The following is a 20,892-nucleotide window of genomic DNA, read 5'->3' on the forward strand; positions in this document are numbered from 1 at the left end:
ATTCAAAAAAGCTTGTGTGCAGACATAACTGGAAATATAAACATTAAGCAAAAAAAACCTTTTTGGTTTCCCGGTTCTGATACTGAAAATATTGCCGAGAGGTAGACAAGGTCGTAGCGGGAGTGCTGCATTAAAGATAGCGTCGAAAACCGAATGGTATCGTGTGTATTTTTTTTGCAATCCATCGTCAAAAATAGGCCAGAAATTTTAACGTGAAGGTAGACAAAATAGTTTCTGCCAATTGGTAACTATAGGATTGATATTCGAAAGCAAGCCAAAGCGGACGATTTTCCAAAAAGTGTAAATAACACGTTTCTATTATTACTACCAACACGGTATGTCAAAGTTGGGTCAATCAAATTTCTGATTTTCTTTCTAATCAAGAGCGCACATCTACGCATGCCAGAGAGGCTGAAGCTGTGTTTGTGTACTGAGCAAAGAGCAGCTTTTCAACATGACCACCCTAATGCCGCTCAAAACACCGCCGAATTGCGAGCGCACTAAAGCTTTTTACGCGACGCTGAAGTCATCGGCAATATCACTCCATCGCAGCGAACGCATTCAGTTGCTCGATAAACTATTCGTCAATCAGATCGCTATCGCCTGCGGATACGGACGCACAACTAAAAGTGCTGCTAACGCAATATCAAAACAAAATTTTAGTTTTAAAACTAAATTTCCGAATAAGTGATATAAGAATACAGAGAACGATGCATAATCCCGACTATGTGCCGGCGACGAATAGTTGCAATGCGACTACGAGCATTTGCGGTGGACACGTGCCGCTTCCAACAGCGCCGCGACCGGAATTTCACCCGGTTTATGTGCGCTTCTCCAGCAAACAACAGGCGCCCGAACAGCGTAAGTTGGCGGAGCTTTTTAAGGAAAAAATCGCCGCCAAAGAGTTCTTCTACGGTATCGAGCTGACGGCGCGTTCTTATGGCAAGCAACCATCACTGCTGGACTACAATAGTTTTGACGTGCTGCTGCCGCTTTTCACATCGCTTGTGTGGTTGGGTCGGGACTATGCGAACGTTGAGGATGTCAACGCGATCGAAGCAATCAGCTTGGGCCGCCAGCTACAACAACATGTGGTGGTGATGCCGCATTTCACTTGCTATCGCGCCGACTCCCGGCGCCTCGACGACTTTTTAACACTGAACTTCACGAACGTTTTGGCGCTGCGCGGCGATGATGTGGTGCCGCAACAACAATTTCAGCACGCAAAAGACATGGTCGAGTATATACGCAGTAAACGCGGCGGTAAGTGACACTTGAGCTAGCTTATACTGATATCCCGTGCTATCTATAGATAGTTGCTTGTCATAATTGTAAAACATTGGTGCTTACACATTCAAGTAATTTACTGTTGCATTTTCAAATATTCCAAATTAGTCTTCGATTTTGCTGTTGTCATATTCAACACGGTGCATTTTATTACATCAGTGCAAATTGCCAGCGCATTGCATGTGCTTGTATAATTAATTTATTTATTTGTTTGTATAATACTTAATAGTTGATTACACGAGCTGATAGCAGAATGCATTTGCAGCACTCTCTCATGATAGATGAGCGCGTGGAGTTAGCTTGATTTCTGTTTGTTTACTTTGTCGCACGTGCATCGCTAGCTGAAAGCTTTTGAATTCACTCTTTAAGTTCTCTTTCTTTGCCATTTGCAGACACAATATCCATAGGTGTTGGCGGATATCCTGAAGGACATCCGGAATCTAAGTCAATGGAGGAAGATATGCAGTACCTCAAAGAGAAGGTGGGTTCTATTTATTAATATTTTTAAGACTGTGGTGAATAGTGGACCACCGTTTGGTTGATTTAATTAAAAATATTCCTTAGAAAATATCTATTTCGAAATTTAATATTCAAAAAAACTAAATTGCGAAAAACGAAATTTTCGAAAAACTAAATTTTGAAAACCGTATTTTTCGAAAAATGTTTTTAAAAATGTAATTTTCGAAAAAAATTAAAAATGCTGTTTCGAAGAAATATAATTTTATTATAAATAAATATAATTTTAGAAAATCATAATATTCTAAAATTAAATTTTTGAAAAAACGAAATTTTCGAGAACTATAATTTTTGAAAAATTAATTTTTTTGTAGTTTTTGAAAAAAGGAAATTCCGACTAAACAAAATTCCTGTCCAAGAGACAATTTTAGAAAAATACAATTTTCGAAAGGTGAAATTTGCGAAAAACGTACTTTTCGAAAAAATATGGTTTTCGAACAATGTTTTTTCGAAAAATATTTATTTTCAAAGAATTTTATTTTCGTAAAATGTACATAGTTATGAAAACTGAAAATTTCAAAAAATGCAATTTCCGAAACTCCTGTTCATAAGACGATCTTAGAAAAATTAAATTTTCGAAATGTGTAAAATAAATAAAATTAATTTTTTAAAAAACGTAATTTTTAAAAAAACTAAAATTTTCAAAAAATTTTATTTTCGTAAAATACGAAATTTCATTTTCGTAAAATCTTCGAAAAATGCAATTTCCGAAACTGAATGAAACCTCTGTCCATGAGATTCACATATAATGAAATAACCGACTAAAACCATACATTTTTGTAAAAATAAAGCTAGCTATTGCTGGTTATGGCATGTTCTGCCTCATTTCGAACGAAATAGAGGCCGATGAGGACGCCATAATAGAACAGACAGTCTATTTTTATCGTCATCCCTATTGCTAGACGCTGTCAATTATATTCATTATATGTATCTACAGATTCGCTTTAAAATATTTAATTTTCACAAAAATTACTGTTATTAAATTCATTTTGCAGATTTCATTTTTCCACTCTAATTCCACTATTTCCGTTCTTTTTGCTTTAATGAAATTATTAGAAATAAAATAGAACGTCGATACGGTTAATTAACCCAAATATATCGAGAAATGAATTTGTTTGGCTTCAAACTTACATTGTTCGTATATTGGTGTCATTACCTTACTCTACTCGAATTTATTATACATATGTACATACTTTGAACAGGGTATATTAGTTTGCCACGATGTTTGTACCAATGCACCAAAAAGGAAACGTAGGGAACCTTATTCAATATATGTATATATAATATAATATAAATGATCGCCGTGACTAGCTGAGTCGATTTTGTCATGTCCGTCGGTCTGCACGTCTATATACTACATACATATATGCGGAATAGTAGCTTAGTTTCTGAGATGGCGACCTGAAATTTTGCACATGTCTTTTTCTCACCAAGAAGCGCCCCATTTGCCGGAACCACAGATATATAAGAACTATAGCATATAACTATCATATAAACTGACCGATTAAAATCAATATAGAGATCATTTAAATTCTCTTATGCTACAAAAAATGCAGTTGTGAAGGGTATTATAGCTTCGGTGCAGCAGAAGTTTACGTTTTTTCGCTTTTTTAATATTTATATATTTAAAAATGGCTTAAATCCAATTTTCTTACGTTCTTTATACAATTGAGTAACCATTTTCTCGCAAATCTATACTAAATACAATATTATCCAATAAGGACTGCTGGTTCTGGATGTGTGATGGTGTTGCGAATAGTACGCTCAGTAGGCCGATTGTGCTGACCATAAGTTGAGTGATGCGCGCGAAACACATTCTTTACAGAACGTGAATTTTCGTAATAAAGTCGAACGATTTGTAAACGTTGTTCAGACGTAACTCTTTCCATGATGAAATACTAAACAATACTGAACAAAAATAACATGACAGCTTCAGACGATTCAAGCGTGATCTGTCGAAAAAAGGCTATTGAAAAAAGTACCTCTACCTGGATCACTGGTTATAAAAGACCTATTCATCTAGGCATAACTTCAGAAATCTTTTGAAATACATAAAAAATGCAGAGCTTATCTTTTATGTGTTATAAAACAAAAATATGCTTTCGAAATATAGTAACAAAGTTTATAGATTAGAAATACGATTGATGCTTGATTAAGATTGCTTTCAGAAACGTGACATTTGAAGAAGAGATTTGCACTCATTCATTAAATATATAAAAAAACATTAGTCTGTGAAAAATATTTTTAAAATCTAATCTATGTAATATACATAGATACTAGAACAACAAATGTTAAAGATGTCCTTAAACATTCTCTGGGTAAAATATTCAACCGCAAAATTTAACAGCAATGTTGTTAACATACTGTTCAACTCTAACATTAACCCAGCCCTGTTGATATCAGAAGCGTGTAATAATGATCATTAATGGTAATTGCACTTGACATTTATTGTTCTACATTTAAGTATTTTATATAAGTAGATTGCCTACTATTATTTAAATATTAATCGTACAATTAATTAAAGTAATCGAAAAAACTAAATAATATTTTGCATATTCATGACTGTTCTTAATCATTAAATCACAGTTTATTTGTACTTACAATTGATTACTAATTTTTAAGTAATGAAAATGAATTGTTGTAATCTCTATTATTATTGAAATTAAGTTCGTTTTAATTAATAATCTCAATATAAATATAACAGCTTTAACAACCTCTATTTGCATAGCAAAATTTTAGAAAACAAGAACAGACGGAAATTGACGCACTTTTACGCCATACTATTTTTAGCCTATAAAATTAATTTTTGACATTGCGAACTTGTTCTTGCCATTGATCATTCGCTTATGGTAGCAAGTAAATAAACAGTGATTCCATCTGTTGAGGTTCACAACATTTTTGCAACAACAACATGAAAAAAACTATTTTTCTATTTGAGTCAGTATTAGTTATTGTTGTGATTATCACTCTTTAAGTCAATAAATCTGTTTCAATGTTAAATTCTTCAATAGAGATCCGAATGAAAGATTAAATGACGCATGGCTTATATGTGGCTTAATACTAACAAATTATGAAACTCATCGGAGTTTTTTACTTATTGTGTAAAATATTGCAACTTTCAAGAACGAATAAATTTAATTTTAAGATTACAATGGGGTTCTCAATAGGGACGCTACAAAAGTAGACCGAAAGGGCCAGCAAACGACGTCATATTTCTTCTCGCTCTTTTGACATTTCTTTTCAGTAAGGTTTGCCATTTCATCATGGAAAGATATACGATCCAACAACAAGCCGAAATTGTTAAAATTTACTACCGAAATTCGGAGTCAGTGGCCTCTTTAAAAGCGCTACGTCCAATTTATGATCGTCATAATCGCACAATACAAACTGTTACCCTGCCAACCAGACAAAGAAGTGCGCGTAGTGTCGATAATATTACTGCCGCTAGCGCATCAATTGAGGAAGACCCAAATCAGTCCCTCAGACGTCGTTCTCAAGCGTTGGACATCTCTGTGACGTCGTTGTGGCGAATTTTGCGAAAAGATCTTGGCCTACATCCTTACAAGATCAAATTGACTCAAGAACTGAAGCCGCATGACCACCAGAATTGTTGTATGTTCGTAAATTGGGCTGAGCAACAACTTGATAATGATAAGCAATAAGCATATTTTGCGTTATTGGTCAGGCAGCAATACACACGTACTCCATGAGTCACCATTGCATTCCGAAAAAATGACGGTTTGGTACGGTTTATGGGCCGGCGGCGTCATTGAGTCGTACATCTTCCGTTCGACAATATTTTTGGCCCGAATTGGATGACATAAACTTGGACAATATATGGTTGCAACAGCACGGCACCACAAGGCACACAGCGAGTGTCACAATCGATTTATTGAAAACCAAGTTTGGTGAATGTGTTATCTCACGAAATGGGCTGGTCAATTGGCCGCCTTGGTCGTGCGATTTAAAGCCGTTAGACTATTTCCTGTGCGGCTACGTCGAGCCTATGGTCTATGCCAACAAGCCAGCGTCAATTGATGAACTTCGAACGAATATCGAACGTGAAATTGCAGCAGTATCGGCCAACCTATGCTTGAAAACCGTCGAAAGTTTGGTTCAGCGTCTGGAATTCCGCAAGCGAAATCGAGTTCCATACGTAAGGGCATCACAGGAATAAGAATTTCATTGATATCCCAAACCGTTTTTGTTTTATTTAAAAACAACTTTTGTGGCGCTCTTATTCAAAAACCCGTTATAATTTCGCGCGTAATCTGTCAATCTATAACTATTACACTTTATTACTTGACTCTAGTCTTTTTGTACTTTTCTGTCTTTATCACATTTGTCATGTGAAAGTTTTCTTTTTCAAGTAATGTACATACAAGGACGGGTTGAGATCAATGACTAGATCAGCTGATATTCATCATTACAATACCGGTTTGTTTCTTTTTTAATATCAGACATAAGTATGTTGGTGGAGTGGCAAAGCTTTGCATTCTTTTAGAAGATCCTGATAGCTACCCATTATATGGTGTTCCTAGCGCCCTGTAAGCACTCCTACTAAAGCTCTTTAAACTTGAGCTCTTATGTCCGTTCTTTTGAGTTTTAATAGTCGGAATGTTTGGCTCATACTTGTATTTCATTCATACTACATTTGCCTGGTTGTTGAGCAAGTTAATTATTGACTTCACTGAGGCTCAGCTAATGATTGAAGGTGCAAATTAGCTCCACTAGAGGTCTATCCTACCTATTGAAGTCATTCCTTGGCAGACGAAATATTCTATATTATATATACTACTTGTACAATAAAAATGTTTTTGAAAGTCCATTGGTCGATGTCGATTGAAAATTTGTAGTTTGCGGGGACTACTATGATGATGACGAGCGAATATCGTAGCTAGCAGTCTTCCTGATTTTTTCCGAGTTTTACGATGTGCAAAATATAAATTAATGTTCTACCGGTTGTTAGACACTTAACTGGGCTAGTATGGCCAGCTTATGTGTGTAATTCCCCTGAAAAACTTGATATTTCATTGTGAGGAAACTTGTAATTAACATACTTGGAATACTGAATGCCCATCTCACAAAAAGTAGAACAACGTAAAAGCTATATGAGCAAGCGATTTTAAAATAAAACTCGACAAGTTGATTAAACTCATTAACTGGCACTTAAACACCGGATATAATACAATTATTAATATTTGGTTTGAGAAAAATCCCCGAAATGACAATGAAAAATCGGTACATGAAAGAAAAAATTCCAACAAATTAGTTAAATGAAACATATAAATAGTAATTAAAAACATTTAATATTTGCCTAGCTTACTCATTAATGAAAACACAATATTTATTTATTTGTCTACGCAATATGTAGGTGGATGCCGGCGCCGACTTCATAGTCACACAAATTTGCTTCACGCCCGAGTCCATTATACGTTTTGTGCAGAAATGCCGCGATATCGGCATCACGGTGCCGATCATTGTCGGCGTTATTGTGCCGGATAACATGCGAATCTTGCACTTCATAATGAACATCGTGAAGGCGGTGATTCCCGAAGAGCAGTTGAGTAAATATAAGGAACTAGAAGAAGATCGCAAGGCATTTAAGGCGTTTGCGGTGGAGAATGCGGTGCGCACGGTGCAAATGTTGTTGGATAGTAATTTGGATGTTTATGGATTTCATTTTTTCACCATGAATCGCTTGAAGAGTGTGCAGCAAGCGATACAACAAGTTCTTAATATGAATCAGACAGAAAGTACATAACTAATTTAAGTTATTTGTATTAGCACAATTCAAACAATTTCAAATAAGACTGTAAATAGTAAATTATAGTGAATATAGAAATTTGTATATAAACAATGTAAAGTTCCTTGAACTAGTAACAATGAGAAGTAGCTAATTTTTAACAACATACCTTAAATAGGGTATATTATGTTTGTCATGAAGTTTGTAATAGCCAGAAGAAAAAATCGGAAACCCAGAAAGTACCGGGAAGTTGTAAGTAAAACGCAAAATATTTAATTATTCATCAATATTTATTTTGTCGCCTTCAAAGTAATCCCCACCAGATGTGATACACTTATGCCAACGATTTTTCTACTCCTCGAAACACTTTTCATAAGCACTTTTTGGGATGGCCTTCAGCTCCTTCAATGAATTTTGTTTTATCTCTACGATCAACTGAAAACTGGGTTCCACCGAGCGACAACTCCAGTTTGGAAAACCGGAAAAAATCACGCGGAGCCAAATATGGTGAATACGAGGGTTGATCGATGGTATTCATTGCGCTATTGGCTTTAAATTCGGTCACAATCATGGCTCGATGCGATGGTGCATTATCATCATATAAAATCCAGAAATTGTTCTTCCATAATTCTGGCCGTTTTCGACGGATGTTCTCAATACCGCCGAAACTTCGTACTAACCACCCTTATTGATCTTCTGTCCCTCCGGAACATAAACATGATGCACCAAACCACGAATATCGAAAAAAACAATGAGCAATGAGTTTCTGGTTTCAGCTAGTGTTTTCCCTCTATTCCGAAGTTTGTTGACTTGCTTGCATGTCAAACTCATAAACCCATGTCTCATCGGCAGTTATAATGCTCTCCATGAATGTGGAAACGGAATTCGTACGAACAAGCATGTCCAAAGAAACTTGTTTACGGTACTCTTTTCGAAAAAAAAAATTAGCTTTATCGGAACAAGACGAGCAAGAACACGTTTCGTACTCAAAATATCCCACACAATCTATTGCCATCTCTTTAACATTTATTTGACGATTTTCAAGCACCTACACTTTTTTAATATTTTCATCAGTTGAAGAGGTCGAAGGTCGTCCAGAACGAGGCATGTCTTCAACGATCTCTCGACCGGAAGGAAAAAGGATAAAGGAAATGGGTTGCCTGTTTTTTTGTAAAAACAGGACTTCTCACAACCATACCAGTAGAATAAACAAAGTAAATTCTGACTGATACGCAGTCATTCATTTGTCAGTTGTCTTCCAAGAAATTGGGAAAATCAAGGAAAACTAAAATCTCCAAAATTTTTTCGCAATAATTTGGTTGTTGCACGTGCTGTGTGGTGCGTAGCCCCGTCTTGTTGGGACCAGATCAACTTTTTCCAATTGCAACCATAAAAAGGTGGTTATCATCATAGTGTCACCAGCTTCATTTCGAAAGAAGTACCGACTGATGATTCCACCAGACCAAACTGTCAATTTAGGAGAACGAATTTGTGCATTTTCTTCGTACCAGAGTCTACAGTTTTTTTTTTTACAGAAACACTTAGATGTAAATGAGCCTCACGAGGAAACCGATTTTTTTTAAGAAATTGTTATTATTTTCAAGTTGTTCCAAGGAAAAATCAGCAAATCTACGACGTTTACGGTGACCCAATGGCTTCAGTTCTTGAGTGAGAACAGTTTTATACGGATGCAAGCCCAAATTCTTTCTCAAAATCCGTCAAGCTGTGGTTTGAGGCAGTACAAATTCGCGAGAACGTCTGGGAATCGACAAATCGCGGTCTTCAGCAACACTTGCCTTTCGATCGGTTCTTCGTCGTATTGGCACTTGCACATGTAAAGAATAAGTACGCTCGAAATTTTCATTAATTCGACGAATAGCGAACTTTGCTCACACGATTATTATGACCAAAAAAGTCAAAAGCACACCAAAAGTTACAATTGGAGAACGACTGTTTTGATAATAAAATTGAATAATTTGTGAACGTTGTTCTTACGTTACGTATGTATGTAATTAAAATTAGCTACTGCAAAACTTGAAATAATCACCCAGCATTCATTGTATTAAAGAATTTTTAGTTTGTACTGTATCGAATGGTTGTTGGCTTGGGTGAAATGAATGAAATCGCTTTTAAATTTTTTTCTGCAACCAAAGAACTTGGAAATAAATAAGTAATGATATTTATTTGAAATAAATTTAAAAAATTATTTTTTATATTTTCACTAATAAATAAATAAATAAATATGTACCATTTTAGTCGACCACTTTTTGCCATTTTTGCTAGAGACATTATTCCATCAGAGTAAAACTTTCATCAGTGTAAATCGAAATTTCGAAATTTCCAGAACGGAAACAAGCGAACTATTGTTGTGCTAGACGAACTGATACAGCATTGTCTCCGTAAACTTCACAAATTTCATTGGTGGCTTGGGTGGCATTCTTCCCTTTTTATACTCTCGCAACAAAGTTGCTAAGGAGAGTATTATAGTTTTGTTCACATAACGGTTGTTTGTAAGTCTTAAAACTAAAAGAGACAGATATAGGGTTATATATACCAAAGTGATCAGGGTGACGAGTAGAGTTGAAATCCGGATGTCTGTCTGTCCGTCCGTCCGTCCGTGCAAGCTGTAACTTGAGTAAAAATTGAGATATCATGATGAAACTTGGTACACGTATTTCTTGGCTCCATCTGTAACTTTTTTCAAGTTCGAAGATGGGCAAAATCGGCCCACTGCCACGCCCACAAAATGGCGGAAACCGAAAACTTATAAAGTGTCACAACTAAGCCATAAATAAAGATATTAAAGTGAAATTTGGCACAAAGGATTGCATTAGGGAGGGGCATATTTGGACGCAATTTTTTTTGAAAAGTGGGCGTGGCCCCGCCCCCTACTAAGTTTTTTGTACATATATCGGAAACTACTATAGCTATGTCAACCAAACTCTGTAGAGTCGTTTCCTTTAGGCATTTCCATATACAGTTCAAAAATAGAAGAAATCGGATAATAACCACGCCCACCTCCTATACGAAGTTTATGTTGAAAATCACTAAAAGTGCGTTAGCCGACTAACAAAAAACGTCAGAAACACTAAATTTTACGGAAGAAGTGGCAGAAGGAAGCTGCATCCAGGCTTTTTTTAAAAATTGAAAATGGGCGTGGCGTCGCCCACTTATGGACCAAAAACCATATCTCAGGAACTACTAGACCGATTTCAATGAAATTCGGTTTTTAATATTTTCTTAACACCCTGATGACATGTACGAAATATGGGTGAAATCGGTTCACAACCACGCCTTCTTCCAATGTAACGCTATTTTGAATTCCATCTGATGCCTTCTCTGTATAATATATATGTATGTACATTAGGAACCAATGATGATAGCAGAATAAAACTTTACACAAATACGGTATTTGAAAAATATGTAAATGACGGATAATGAAATCTCGATTATCACTTTATCATGCGAGAATTTAAAATGTTCGGTGACACCCGAACTTAGCTTTTCCTTACTTGTTTATATAAAAGTTTCAAAATATAGCGAATTTCTTCATTATTTTCACTCATTTTTGAACAGCTGTAACTTTTTTTCAACTTCGAATTTATTCTATTGACAAAATACGAAATCCGGTTTTCATGTTGGCAACAACTCCAAGGCCTGCTCCAGGCCAAGTTGCTAATGGGTGGTTACAACCTTAGAAGGTTTAAAAACGTAATTATTATCCCAAGGGATAAATTCCAGCTAATTGTCGCATTCTGCACTATTGAAAGCACAAAAAGCACTTATTTAACAAAAGCAGTCTGCAGACGCATGATAAAGGACCTTGAATCCATGTTTCCTAATAGGGATCACATCGCATCAATAGCAACTAGTGCTGGGGCTATGTGAGTTGTTGTGACTTAGGGGACGGCAAAATAGACCTTAGGACTAAGCGTTAGAAAGATATGAGTTCGTACTACAAAACTTTTCCGACAGTTTTGGGATAGTGTAAACATGCGTTAAAAATGAACACCAGCAAAGAGAAAATAGAAAATATTTTACAATTTTATGTTCGATCTTGGAATTGCAACAAAATCTATTTATGTAATACTGAAGCGGATGTTTATTGGTGATGAAAACTGCGTCATTTAAGACAACGTCATGCGAAAACGGTCGTGGTCGAATTCGGCGAGGAGCTCAAAGCGGTGCCCTAGCCAGGATTGGCGGTTAAGAAGGCTTCCTTATGTGCTTGTTGTGGCTGGTAGTGGATCATCTGCTATGAGCTGCTCCTCTACCAAACTCTTAATTCGAATGTGAGATGCATAGTGTTCCATAAGGACATTGTCAGCTAACACACATCGATATTGACTTGCCAAAAGCTCCAGAAGCTTGGTTAAAGGATTTCTAAAGTCCAGGCACCACGTGATTACTACCTATTCCAGGTTATGCCGAAATATTTTGCTGGTGCAAAATGCGCCTCAAAGAAGTTTGTGAAAATCGATTGTCGCACTTGGGGGCCAATAGCTTTTCTATTAGAGTGGCATTATGAAATTATCCTTAAAATTACATCAAATTATCGAAGGAAAAGGTTCGATTTACATGGAAACTTTCTAACAATGGTAGTATATAGCATAAAATTACGAAGTATTTCATAATCATAATCACATAATCGGTTTACTGAACGTACTATTCCCAACATTATCACCCATCTTGAAACCCATTATTTATTATTGGAAAATAGTCGACCGAATAGACCACGCTTCGCTTTATGAGCTCTTGAAAAGTTCCAAGAAGTTTTGAAGTTTTTGAGCCAAAGCGATGAATCCTATTTCTGGCTCAATGGGTATGTAAACAAGCAAAATTGCCGCATTTGAGATGAAAAGCAACCTGAGGAGATTCAAGAGCTGTCATTTCATTCAGAAAAAACAACGGTTCGGTGTGGCCTGTAGGCCGGTGGAATTATGGGACACAACGGATGGACCATTTGAGAGGCAGCCGTGGCCAAAATTTAAAAAAGATAGTCTTCAAAATGGGGGATGGAGTCATGTGTAGGAGGATGGAGTTCTCTGATCGCCATTCGTGGGAGTGGCCAGAAACGATTCTTTTACACATGGCTCAAGCAGCTCACTACTTCCGGTCTTTGACCAAGTATCCTCTGGGTAGCCTAAGAACATCCGTTTGAAGGCGAGCTAAAGTGAGAAGGCGAAACATCCCTGCATAGGGTTGTGCGCTGGGTTTGGGACCCGCCACGTAAAAAAACACCCCCAGTGAATAGGTATAACCAGCCTCGGATGAGAGACTCCCCTTTTGATGACGACCATGGCAAACGAAATAAGGACTACGAATTGAGGGCATGCATCTGGAATGTCCGGTCCCTTAATTGGGAAGGTGCCGCTGCCCAGCTGGTTGATGTCCTCGCGAAAATAAAGGCTGACATCACCGCCGTCCAAAAAATGCGATGGACGGGACAAGGACAGAGACGAGTAGGTCCTTGTGACATTTACTACAGTGGCCATATAAAGGAGCGCCAGTTTGGTGTTGGATTCGTGGTGGGAGAGAGACTCCGTCGCCGAGTACTATCATTCACTGCGGTGAATGAACGTCTAGCCACAATTCGCATCAAAGCGAGGTTCTTCAACATATCGCTGATTTGCGCCCACGCCCGACGGAAGAGAAGGACGATGTGACCAAAGATGCCTTTTATGAGTGCTTGGAGCACACTTATGAGCGCTGCCCCCGCCACGATGTCAAAATCGTGCTTGGCGACTTTAACGCCAGGGTGGGCAAAGAAGGTATCTTTGGCACTACGGTCGGTAAATTCAGCCTCCACGACGAAACATCCCCAAATGGGTTGAGGCTGATTGACTTCGCCGGGGCCCGAAATATGGTTATTTGTAGTACTAGATTCCAGCATAAGAAGATTCATCAAGCTACCTGGCTGTCTCCGGATCGAAAAACCACCAACCAGATCGATCATGTTTTGATAGACGGAAGACACGTCTCCAGTGTTTTAGATGTGCGTGCGCTCCGAGGTCCTAACATCGACTCGGACCACTATCTTGTTGCAGCTAAGATTCGCACCCGCCTCTGTGCAGCAAAAACGCGCGCCACCAAACACAAGGAAGGTTCGACGTCGAGAAGCTGCAATCACAACAGACAGCCGAACGATTTTCTACTCGGCTTGCACTCCTGCTCTCTGAGAGCACTCGTCAACAACTCGGTATAAGGGAACTGTGGGACGGCATTGCAAACTCCTTACGTACAGCTGCAACCGAAACCATTGGTTTTCGGAAAGTGCAAAAGAACAGCTGGTACGACGAGGAGGTGCCGTGTCGCAGTGGAGAGAAAACAGGCTGCCTACCTCGCAACGTTACGATCGACCACTACACGTGCGGGATGGGATAGATACCGAGAGTTGAAGAGGGAAGCGAGACGCATTTGTAGACAGAAGAAGAAAGAGGCTGAAATGCGTGAGTACGAAGAGCTTGATAAGCTGGCCGACAGGGGTAATGCTCGAAAATTCTACGAAAAAATGCGGCGGCTTACGGAAGGTTTCAAGACCGGAGCATACTCTTGTAGAACCCCAAAGGTGATCTAGTCACTGATGCCCAGAGCATACTTAAATTATGGAGGGAACACTTCTCCAGCCTGCTGAATGGCAGTGAACGCACAACACCAGGAGAAGGAGAACCCGATTCCCAATCGATGACGATGGAGCAGACGTTCCATTACCCGACCATGAAGAAGTTCGAACAGCAATTGCCCGCCTGAAGAACAACAAAGCGGCACGGGCCGACGGATTGCTGGCCGAGCTATTCAAACACGGCGGCGAAGAACTGATAAGGTGCATGCATCAGCTTCTTTGTAAAATATGGTCGGACGAAAGCATGCCCAACGATTGGAATTTAAGTGTGCTATGCCCAATCCATAAAAAGGAGATCCCACAATCTGCGCCAACTACCGTGGGATTAGCCTCCTCAGCATCGCATATAAGGTTCTATCGAGCGTATTGTGTGAAAGATTAAAGCCCAGCGTCAACAAACTGATTGGACCTTATCAGTGTGGCTTTAGACCTGGAAAATCAACAACCGACCAGATATTCACCATGCGCCAAATCTTGGAAAAGACCCGTGAAAGAGAATCGACACACACCACCTCTTCGTCGATTCCAAAGTTGCTTTCGACAGCACGAAAAGGAACTGCCTTTATGCTGCTAGGTCTGAATTTGATATCCCCGCAAAACTAATACGGCTGTGTAAGCTGACGTTGAGCAACACCAAAAGCTCCGTCAGGATCGGGAAGAACCTCTCCGAGCCGTTCGATACCAAACGAGGTTTCAGACAAGGCGACTCCCTATCGTGCGACTTCTTCAACCTGCTTCTGGAGAAAATAGTTCGAGCCGCAGAACTAAATAGAGAAGGTACCATCTTCTATAAGAGTGTACAGCTGCTGGCGTATGCCGATGATATTGATATCATTGGCCTCAACAACCGCGCCGTTAGTTCTGCTTTCTCCAGGCTGGACAAGGAAGCAAAAGAAATGGGTCTGGTAGTGAACGAGGGCAAGACGAAATATCTCCTGTCATCAAACAAACAGTCGTCGCGCTCGCGACTTGGCACTCACGTCACTGTTGACAGTTATAACTTTGAAGTTGTAGATAATTTCGTCTATCTTGGAACCAGCGTAAACACCACCAACAATGTCAGCCTAGAAATTCAACGCAGGATAACTCTTGCCAACAGGTGCTACTTCGGACTGAGTAGGCAATTGAAAAGTAAAGTCCTCTCTCGACGAACAAAAGCTAAGTCTATAAGTCGCTCATAATTCCCGTCCTGCTATATGGTGCAGAGGTTTGGGCGATGACAGCAACCGATGAGTCGACGTTGCGAGTTTTCGAGAGGAAAGTTCTGCGAAAGATTTATGATCCTTTGCGCGTTAGCCACGGCGAATACCGCATTCGATGGAACGTTGAGCTGTTCGAGATATACGACGACATCGACATAGTTCAGCGAATTAAAAGACAGCGGCTACGCTGGCTAGGTCAAGTTGTCTGAATGGACGAAAACACTCCAGCTCTGAAAGTATTTGACGCAATACCTGCCGGCAGAAGCAGGGAAAAGGAAGGCCTCCACTCCATTGGAAAGACCAGGTGGAGAAGGACCTGGCTTCGCTTGGAATATCCAATTGGCGCCACGTAGCGAAAAGAAGAAGCGACTGGCGCGCTGTTGTTAACTCGGCTATAATCGCGTAAGCGGTGTCTACGCCAATTAAGAAGAAGAAAAAGTCTTCAAAAAATACATGTTAAATAATGATCTTTCCAATTATTTCCAATTTCTCATTAAATTTGAAGTTTCTGAGTTTTTTCATTAAAAAAGTAGGGAACCTTGAAATTGATCACCTTTTAAAACCATCCTGTTTGACCAAAATGTTTCATATTAGTCGGCGGTTTACGAGCGATAAATATTCTCTTTGCTTGCTCTCATGGTTATTTGAGACTAGTTTCGGTATACATATATGTCTGCTTTAGACATACATATGATACATATTACTACACAAAGCTCCACTGTTCGCCATTAAAATCATCCGTTGTTTGTTGTTGCTAACTTTTTGGCATTGGCACTTTGCGGACGGAAGTGTAATAACAAATGAGTTGAGTGACAATTTGATCAACAACCACTTGGCGATTCGACGACATACTATACAATAATAGAAGTAGTATTAAGAAATACAAAACAAAACAAAAAAAATAAAAATAAAAAGCAAAACGAAAAAAGTGAAAACAAATACGAGCACAATTATTTAACGATTTGTGTTCTAGGGCAAACAATTCATTGAAATATGTTGTTTTAATGTTTTTTCGTCATTTTGTGTTTATATGTTTTTGCTTTTTGGCAAAGAATCTTTTGTGCGACTCTTTGCGGCATCTTTTTTGGTTTGGCAACAGTTGTATAAACAATTTGCGATTGGAATAAGTGATTCCGCCACCTTTTGATGTTATACTATGAACCGGCAGAAGACGCCGGCATAGAAATATCGAGGATTTTGTGTTTTTTATGAAGTTATTTTTGGTAATATGTTTACACGTACTTATATGATCATACTAGCATCATTAGAAGAAAGATTAAGAAATATATTATTAATTTTTACAGTAAAGATGGTACGGATGGAACTCAAGTGAGTTTGTATAAAAAATGGATAATAGGCAAGGCACCGCCTTCTTTTAGGTGAAATCCCGAATTTTAGCAGTTGCTTGATTAAATTCTACAAAACTTGGTACATAATATCATTGTCAGTCCCTTAAATTATAGTTTGAAAATGTGCGAAATTGGACTGCAACCACTCAATTATAATAATCGCTTTTCACACAATAATCAAATCCAGTTCGTTTAACTTTGCGACATGCCATTATCAAAAGTAGTCTTGAAGACTTCCGAATAAAACTTTGAGATCCTTATTGCCTATATCTTAATACTAACAAAAAATATCGGATCAATCTGAGAGATCTGAGAAAGTTTTTCCTGATGATATTATTGTCAAAAATGTCAAATAGTAGAATCGGGTCATATTTCTTAGGAAATCCATATTTCTTCAAAAAAATGGAGCCGGTCATAATTTTTTAATCAATGGGGAACGCTGTAGAGCCATGATTTATGAACTTTTCGTGCCTGAATGAAGCGATGTTGATGTGGACGACCTTTGGTTTTAATAAGACGGCGCTGCATGGCATACAACCAACGAAACAATCAATTTATTGAAAGAAACTTTTCGTGACCGCGTTAAATCACGTCTTGAGTCTGTGAAGCGGCCTCCAAGACCATGAGATTTAACCCCGATTTTTTGGCTATATGAAGTCGCTTGTCTACGCAGATAAGCTCGACACGATTGATATCTTGGAAAATTCTGTAAAGAATGAGTTTCGCGCGCTTCGCTCAACTTATGGTCAACGTAATCGGTCTACTGAGCCGCAGCCGCGAGCTTCGCAATACCATCACCCATCTTGAGGGCCAGCATTCATATTGGATAATATTCGACCGAATAGACCAAGTCCAGCACGCAGTAAAGAAAATATAGTAGCCGTAGCTGAGAGTTAAGAGTCGATTTGGCGCCGTTCGCAGCAACTTGGACTCACGTATGGAACGACTTGGTGCATTTTACGCCGAGAAATTTAAATCGTACAAGAACTGAAGCCGCGTGTAAGAACTGAATCCGCTGGTCCTTCCCAAACGACGACTCTTATAAAGTTCCAAAAAGATCCGACATTTTCGAGCCAAATTTCGTTTAACGCCGAATTCATTTCTGGGCCAATAGGTATGTAAACAAGTAAAATTGCACAATTGGGACGACAAGCAACGTGAAGAGATTCAAGAGCTGCCATTTCATCTCGAAAAAGACGGTTTGGCATGGTTTGTGAGTCCGTGGAATTACCGGGCCATATTTCTTCAAAAAATATGCCGGTGAGAACAATGATGATGAGAACAATCAATGCCGACCGTTATCGCGTCGTGATAACCGACTATTTAATACCTGAAATTGAAGCTCGTGATCTTTGCGAAATTTTGTTTCAACAGGACGGCGCCACTTCCCACACACCGCATCAATCAATGGATTTATTGAGAGAACACTTCGGTGAGCAGGTAATTTCACGTTTTGGGCCGGTCGATTGGTCACCAAGATCGTGTGACTTTCTCACACCGTTATACTTTCTCCTGTGACGTTATGTAAAGTCTACACTCTATGCAGGCAATTCCGCTTCGATTCAGTGGAGCGAAACATCACACTTGTCATTCGCCAGTTACCAGTCGAATTGCTCAAACGAGTCATCGAAAGTTGGACTCAATGGTTGAACCATCTGAGACGTTGCCGCGGCCAACTTATGAAAGAGATAATCTTCAAAAAATATATGCGGAAGAATGTTTTTCGAATGATCCTTTCCTTGAGACGAAATCCTCTTGTATGATTTTAATTACACCTTATGTTAGGCCAGTGCTGGCAATCACTAAAGCTCGTACCTTGAGGATTCAATTTGTTCTAGAACACTTATTATGGAGGAGCTCGAAGCTCCCCAAACAACAAACTGCAGACTTTTGCGGAACATTAAATCAATGAGCTCATTACTACACATGATCGGGACACACACAAGCGACTCTGAACTTCTCTACCATATGCGAATGCGTATCCGAGAGTGGTTTGTAATACTTCTGAGAATTTCTCTACATATAGTATGTGTATTAATGTTCACATTTGAAATTCAACTCGACTTCATTTTTATTTCTTTGCCAATTTTCGTCATCTACAAATTTCCCGAAATTCAGTTAGAATTTTCCATTGTCAATATAAATGTCAACAGTTTCATTGTTGCAGATGCCACTGTTTGTATGTACTTGTTGCAGATTGTATTGCATATATGGGTCTTGTTGTTGTTTGCAACACTCATTTCCTGTCAATTACAAGTTGTCCAAATATACTTTTTAATGTTTCCAAGGCCACATTTAATGTAAGGAGGTAACATTCTCTTATGACCGATATATAGTACATACTAAATGTATGCAGTATAGTGCTAACATGAAGGGTAAGGAGTCTCATATGCTATTTTGTTAATATTTATGGTGGCTAGAGAAAGTTGTAGACCAATTTTAATCAAATCTAATATAAAAGTAATAATGGTGAGTTTAGATGTAAAGTAATTTATGCGAAATGAAAAATCTACTAAAAGTTGGTAATATCAAACTCAGAGCTTAACTATTAAAATGTGTACTTTTTGCCATATATACTTTGTAGTGCTTTTCAGCAGTATAGCTAAAATATCGTGAGGATTGCTGGACTGTTTTGGCATAGGTTTGATTTAACTTGTTTTAACCATTTTCATACTAGTGCTTTGTTGTTGCAATAGCAGCAAGCACTCACCTAGTAAGTTTGTGCGTTGCTGCTGAAAGTATTTTTTTTTAATTTAAATTTCGCACGAAAACCCAATTGTTGATTTTTTTTTCTAGGTTGGTATGACTGTCAGCGACATCTATGCTAATTTTCATATCAAAATAATCATTAGTGTTTAGTATAAGCTTGTCTTTCTGAAGTAGATAAAGTGAATTCAGACATTATTCAGCAAAAAAGCTCCATTAAATTTTGTGTGCGGAATCAAATTTCTGGTGCCGAAACGTTCGAAAAAGGCTTTGGAGATTTTTGTTAGTCTCGAACAAGTGTTTTGATTGGATTATTCAAAAGGGGTCGAGAACACATTGACGACGAACCACGTCCAGGACGATCATCAACATCAACTGATGATCAACACGTCCATAAAATAAAGGAATTGGTGCTTTAGGATCGAAGATTAACAGTCAGAGATCTGACTGGCATCGTTTTAATATCGAAAGGATCAGTGATAACCATTTTAAAAGATTATTGGGCCTAAGAAAAGTGAAAGCACGATTGGTACCAAAATCTTTGAATTTTTTCGGAAAACAGCGTCGCGTTAACAGCTGTGAAACAGTGCTTTCCGACTTTCGGGATGCCATGAAACATAGTAAGTATTACTGGCGATGAGTCTTGGATTTATGTCTTCAACCCAGAAACAGCCCAATCGGCAGAGTATTGTGGCAAGGCAGATCAAAAATCAAGGCAATGTTGACAATTTCCTTCAATTATCGAGGCGTGGTGCACACCGAACTCCTTTACACAGAGCAAACTTTCAACCAAGAATAGTATTTAGGTATTATGCGTCCTTTGCGCGAAGGTATTTGTAAAAGAAGGCCGGAATTTTGGGCCGACAACTTTTGGTTTTTGCACCACGATAATGCACCGTTGCATACTACATTGAGTCTTCGTGAGTTTTTCGATAAATTTCCAACCAATATCGTGCCATAAACACCGTTTTCGTCTGATTTAGCTCCGTGTGACTTCTGGCTATTCGGCAAACTCAAACGACCGCTCCAGTTTTGAGTCAATTGAAGACATTAAACGTGAATCGCTACGAATTACAGGCTTTTCATGAAATTGACTTTAACAACTGTTTCGAGGATCGGAAAACATTTTGGCACAATTGTATGGGATCCAAAGGAAATTGTTTTGAATGAGAGGACATAGGTTTTGAAGAATAAATTAAGAATTTAAAATTATGAACAAAGTCTTATTATTTTTTGCTCATACTAAGTAAAAATACACTTAAAGTCCAGGTTTGGATTGATCGATATTATTTGGACTCTGCACCAATGATATCATTCATTGAAAAGTGGTTTGCTAAGTTGGAACGAAGCGAAATAAGTACCGGGGGCAGTGGGCGCACTAAAGATAGCGAATGAACAATGAACATTTGCTAAACGTAATAAAACCGAATTTTTGCGTCAGTATGTGATAATGAAACTTTTAAG

At 38.4% G+C, this 20,892-nt stretch overlaps 1 protein-coding gene and 1 long non-coding RNA gene across 2 annotated transcripts in view; one reads left to right on the forward strand and one right to left on the reverse strand.

Moving 5' to 3' along the window:
• Window positions 1–20,892, reverse strand: part of LOC126757929 (uncharacterized) — an 85,955-nt gene that overhangs the window by 26,176 nt on the left and 38,887 nt on the right. The window lies entirely within an intron of this gene.
• On the forward strand, window positions 317–7,669 carry LOC126757921 (methylenetetrahydrofolate reductase). The gene is made up of 3 exons (XM_050471848.1): window positions 317–1,263; window positions 1,680–1,768; window positions 7,178–7,669. The coding sequence occupies exons 1-3, from the start codon at window positions 711–713 to the stop codon at window positions 7,565–7,567; spliced, it is 1,032 nt and encodes a 343-aa protein (XP_050327805.1). The 5' UTR covers window positions 317–710; the 3' UTR covers window positions 7,568–7,669.

This window comes from Bactrocera neohumeralis, chromosome 5 (genome assembly GCF_024586455.1).
Source record: "Bactrocera neohumeralis isolate Rockhampton chromosome 5, APGP_CSIRO_Bneo_wtdbg2-racon-allhic-juicebox.fasta_v2, whole genome shotgun sequence".
NCBI classification, from domain to species: domain Eukaryota; kingdom Metazoa; phylum Arthropoda; class Insecta; order Diptera; family Tephritidae; genus Bactrocera; species Bactrocera neohumeralis.

What these genes read in the sequence shown, in the direction of transcription:
- LOC126757921 (XM_050471848.1), top strand. Translation starts at nt 711, where the DNA reads ATGCATAATCCCGACTATGTGCCGGCGACGAATAGTTGCAATGCGACT. An exon ending in TATACGCAGTAAACGCGGCG is followed by an intron (nt 1,264 to 1,679) that starts GTAAGTGACACT and finishes TGCCATTTGCAG; the next exon opens with ACACAATATCCATAGGTGTT. An exon ending in TGCAGTACCTCAAAGAGAAG is followed by an intron (nt 1,769 to 7,177) that starts GTGGGTTCTATT and finishes CGCAATATGTAG; the next exon opens with GTGGATGCCGGCGCCGACTT.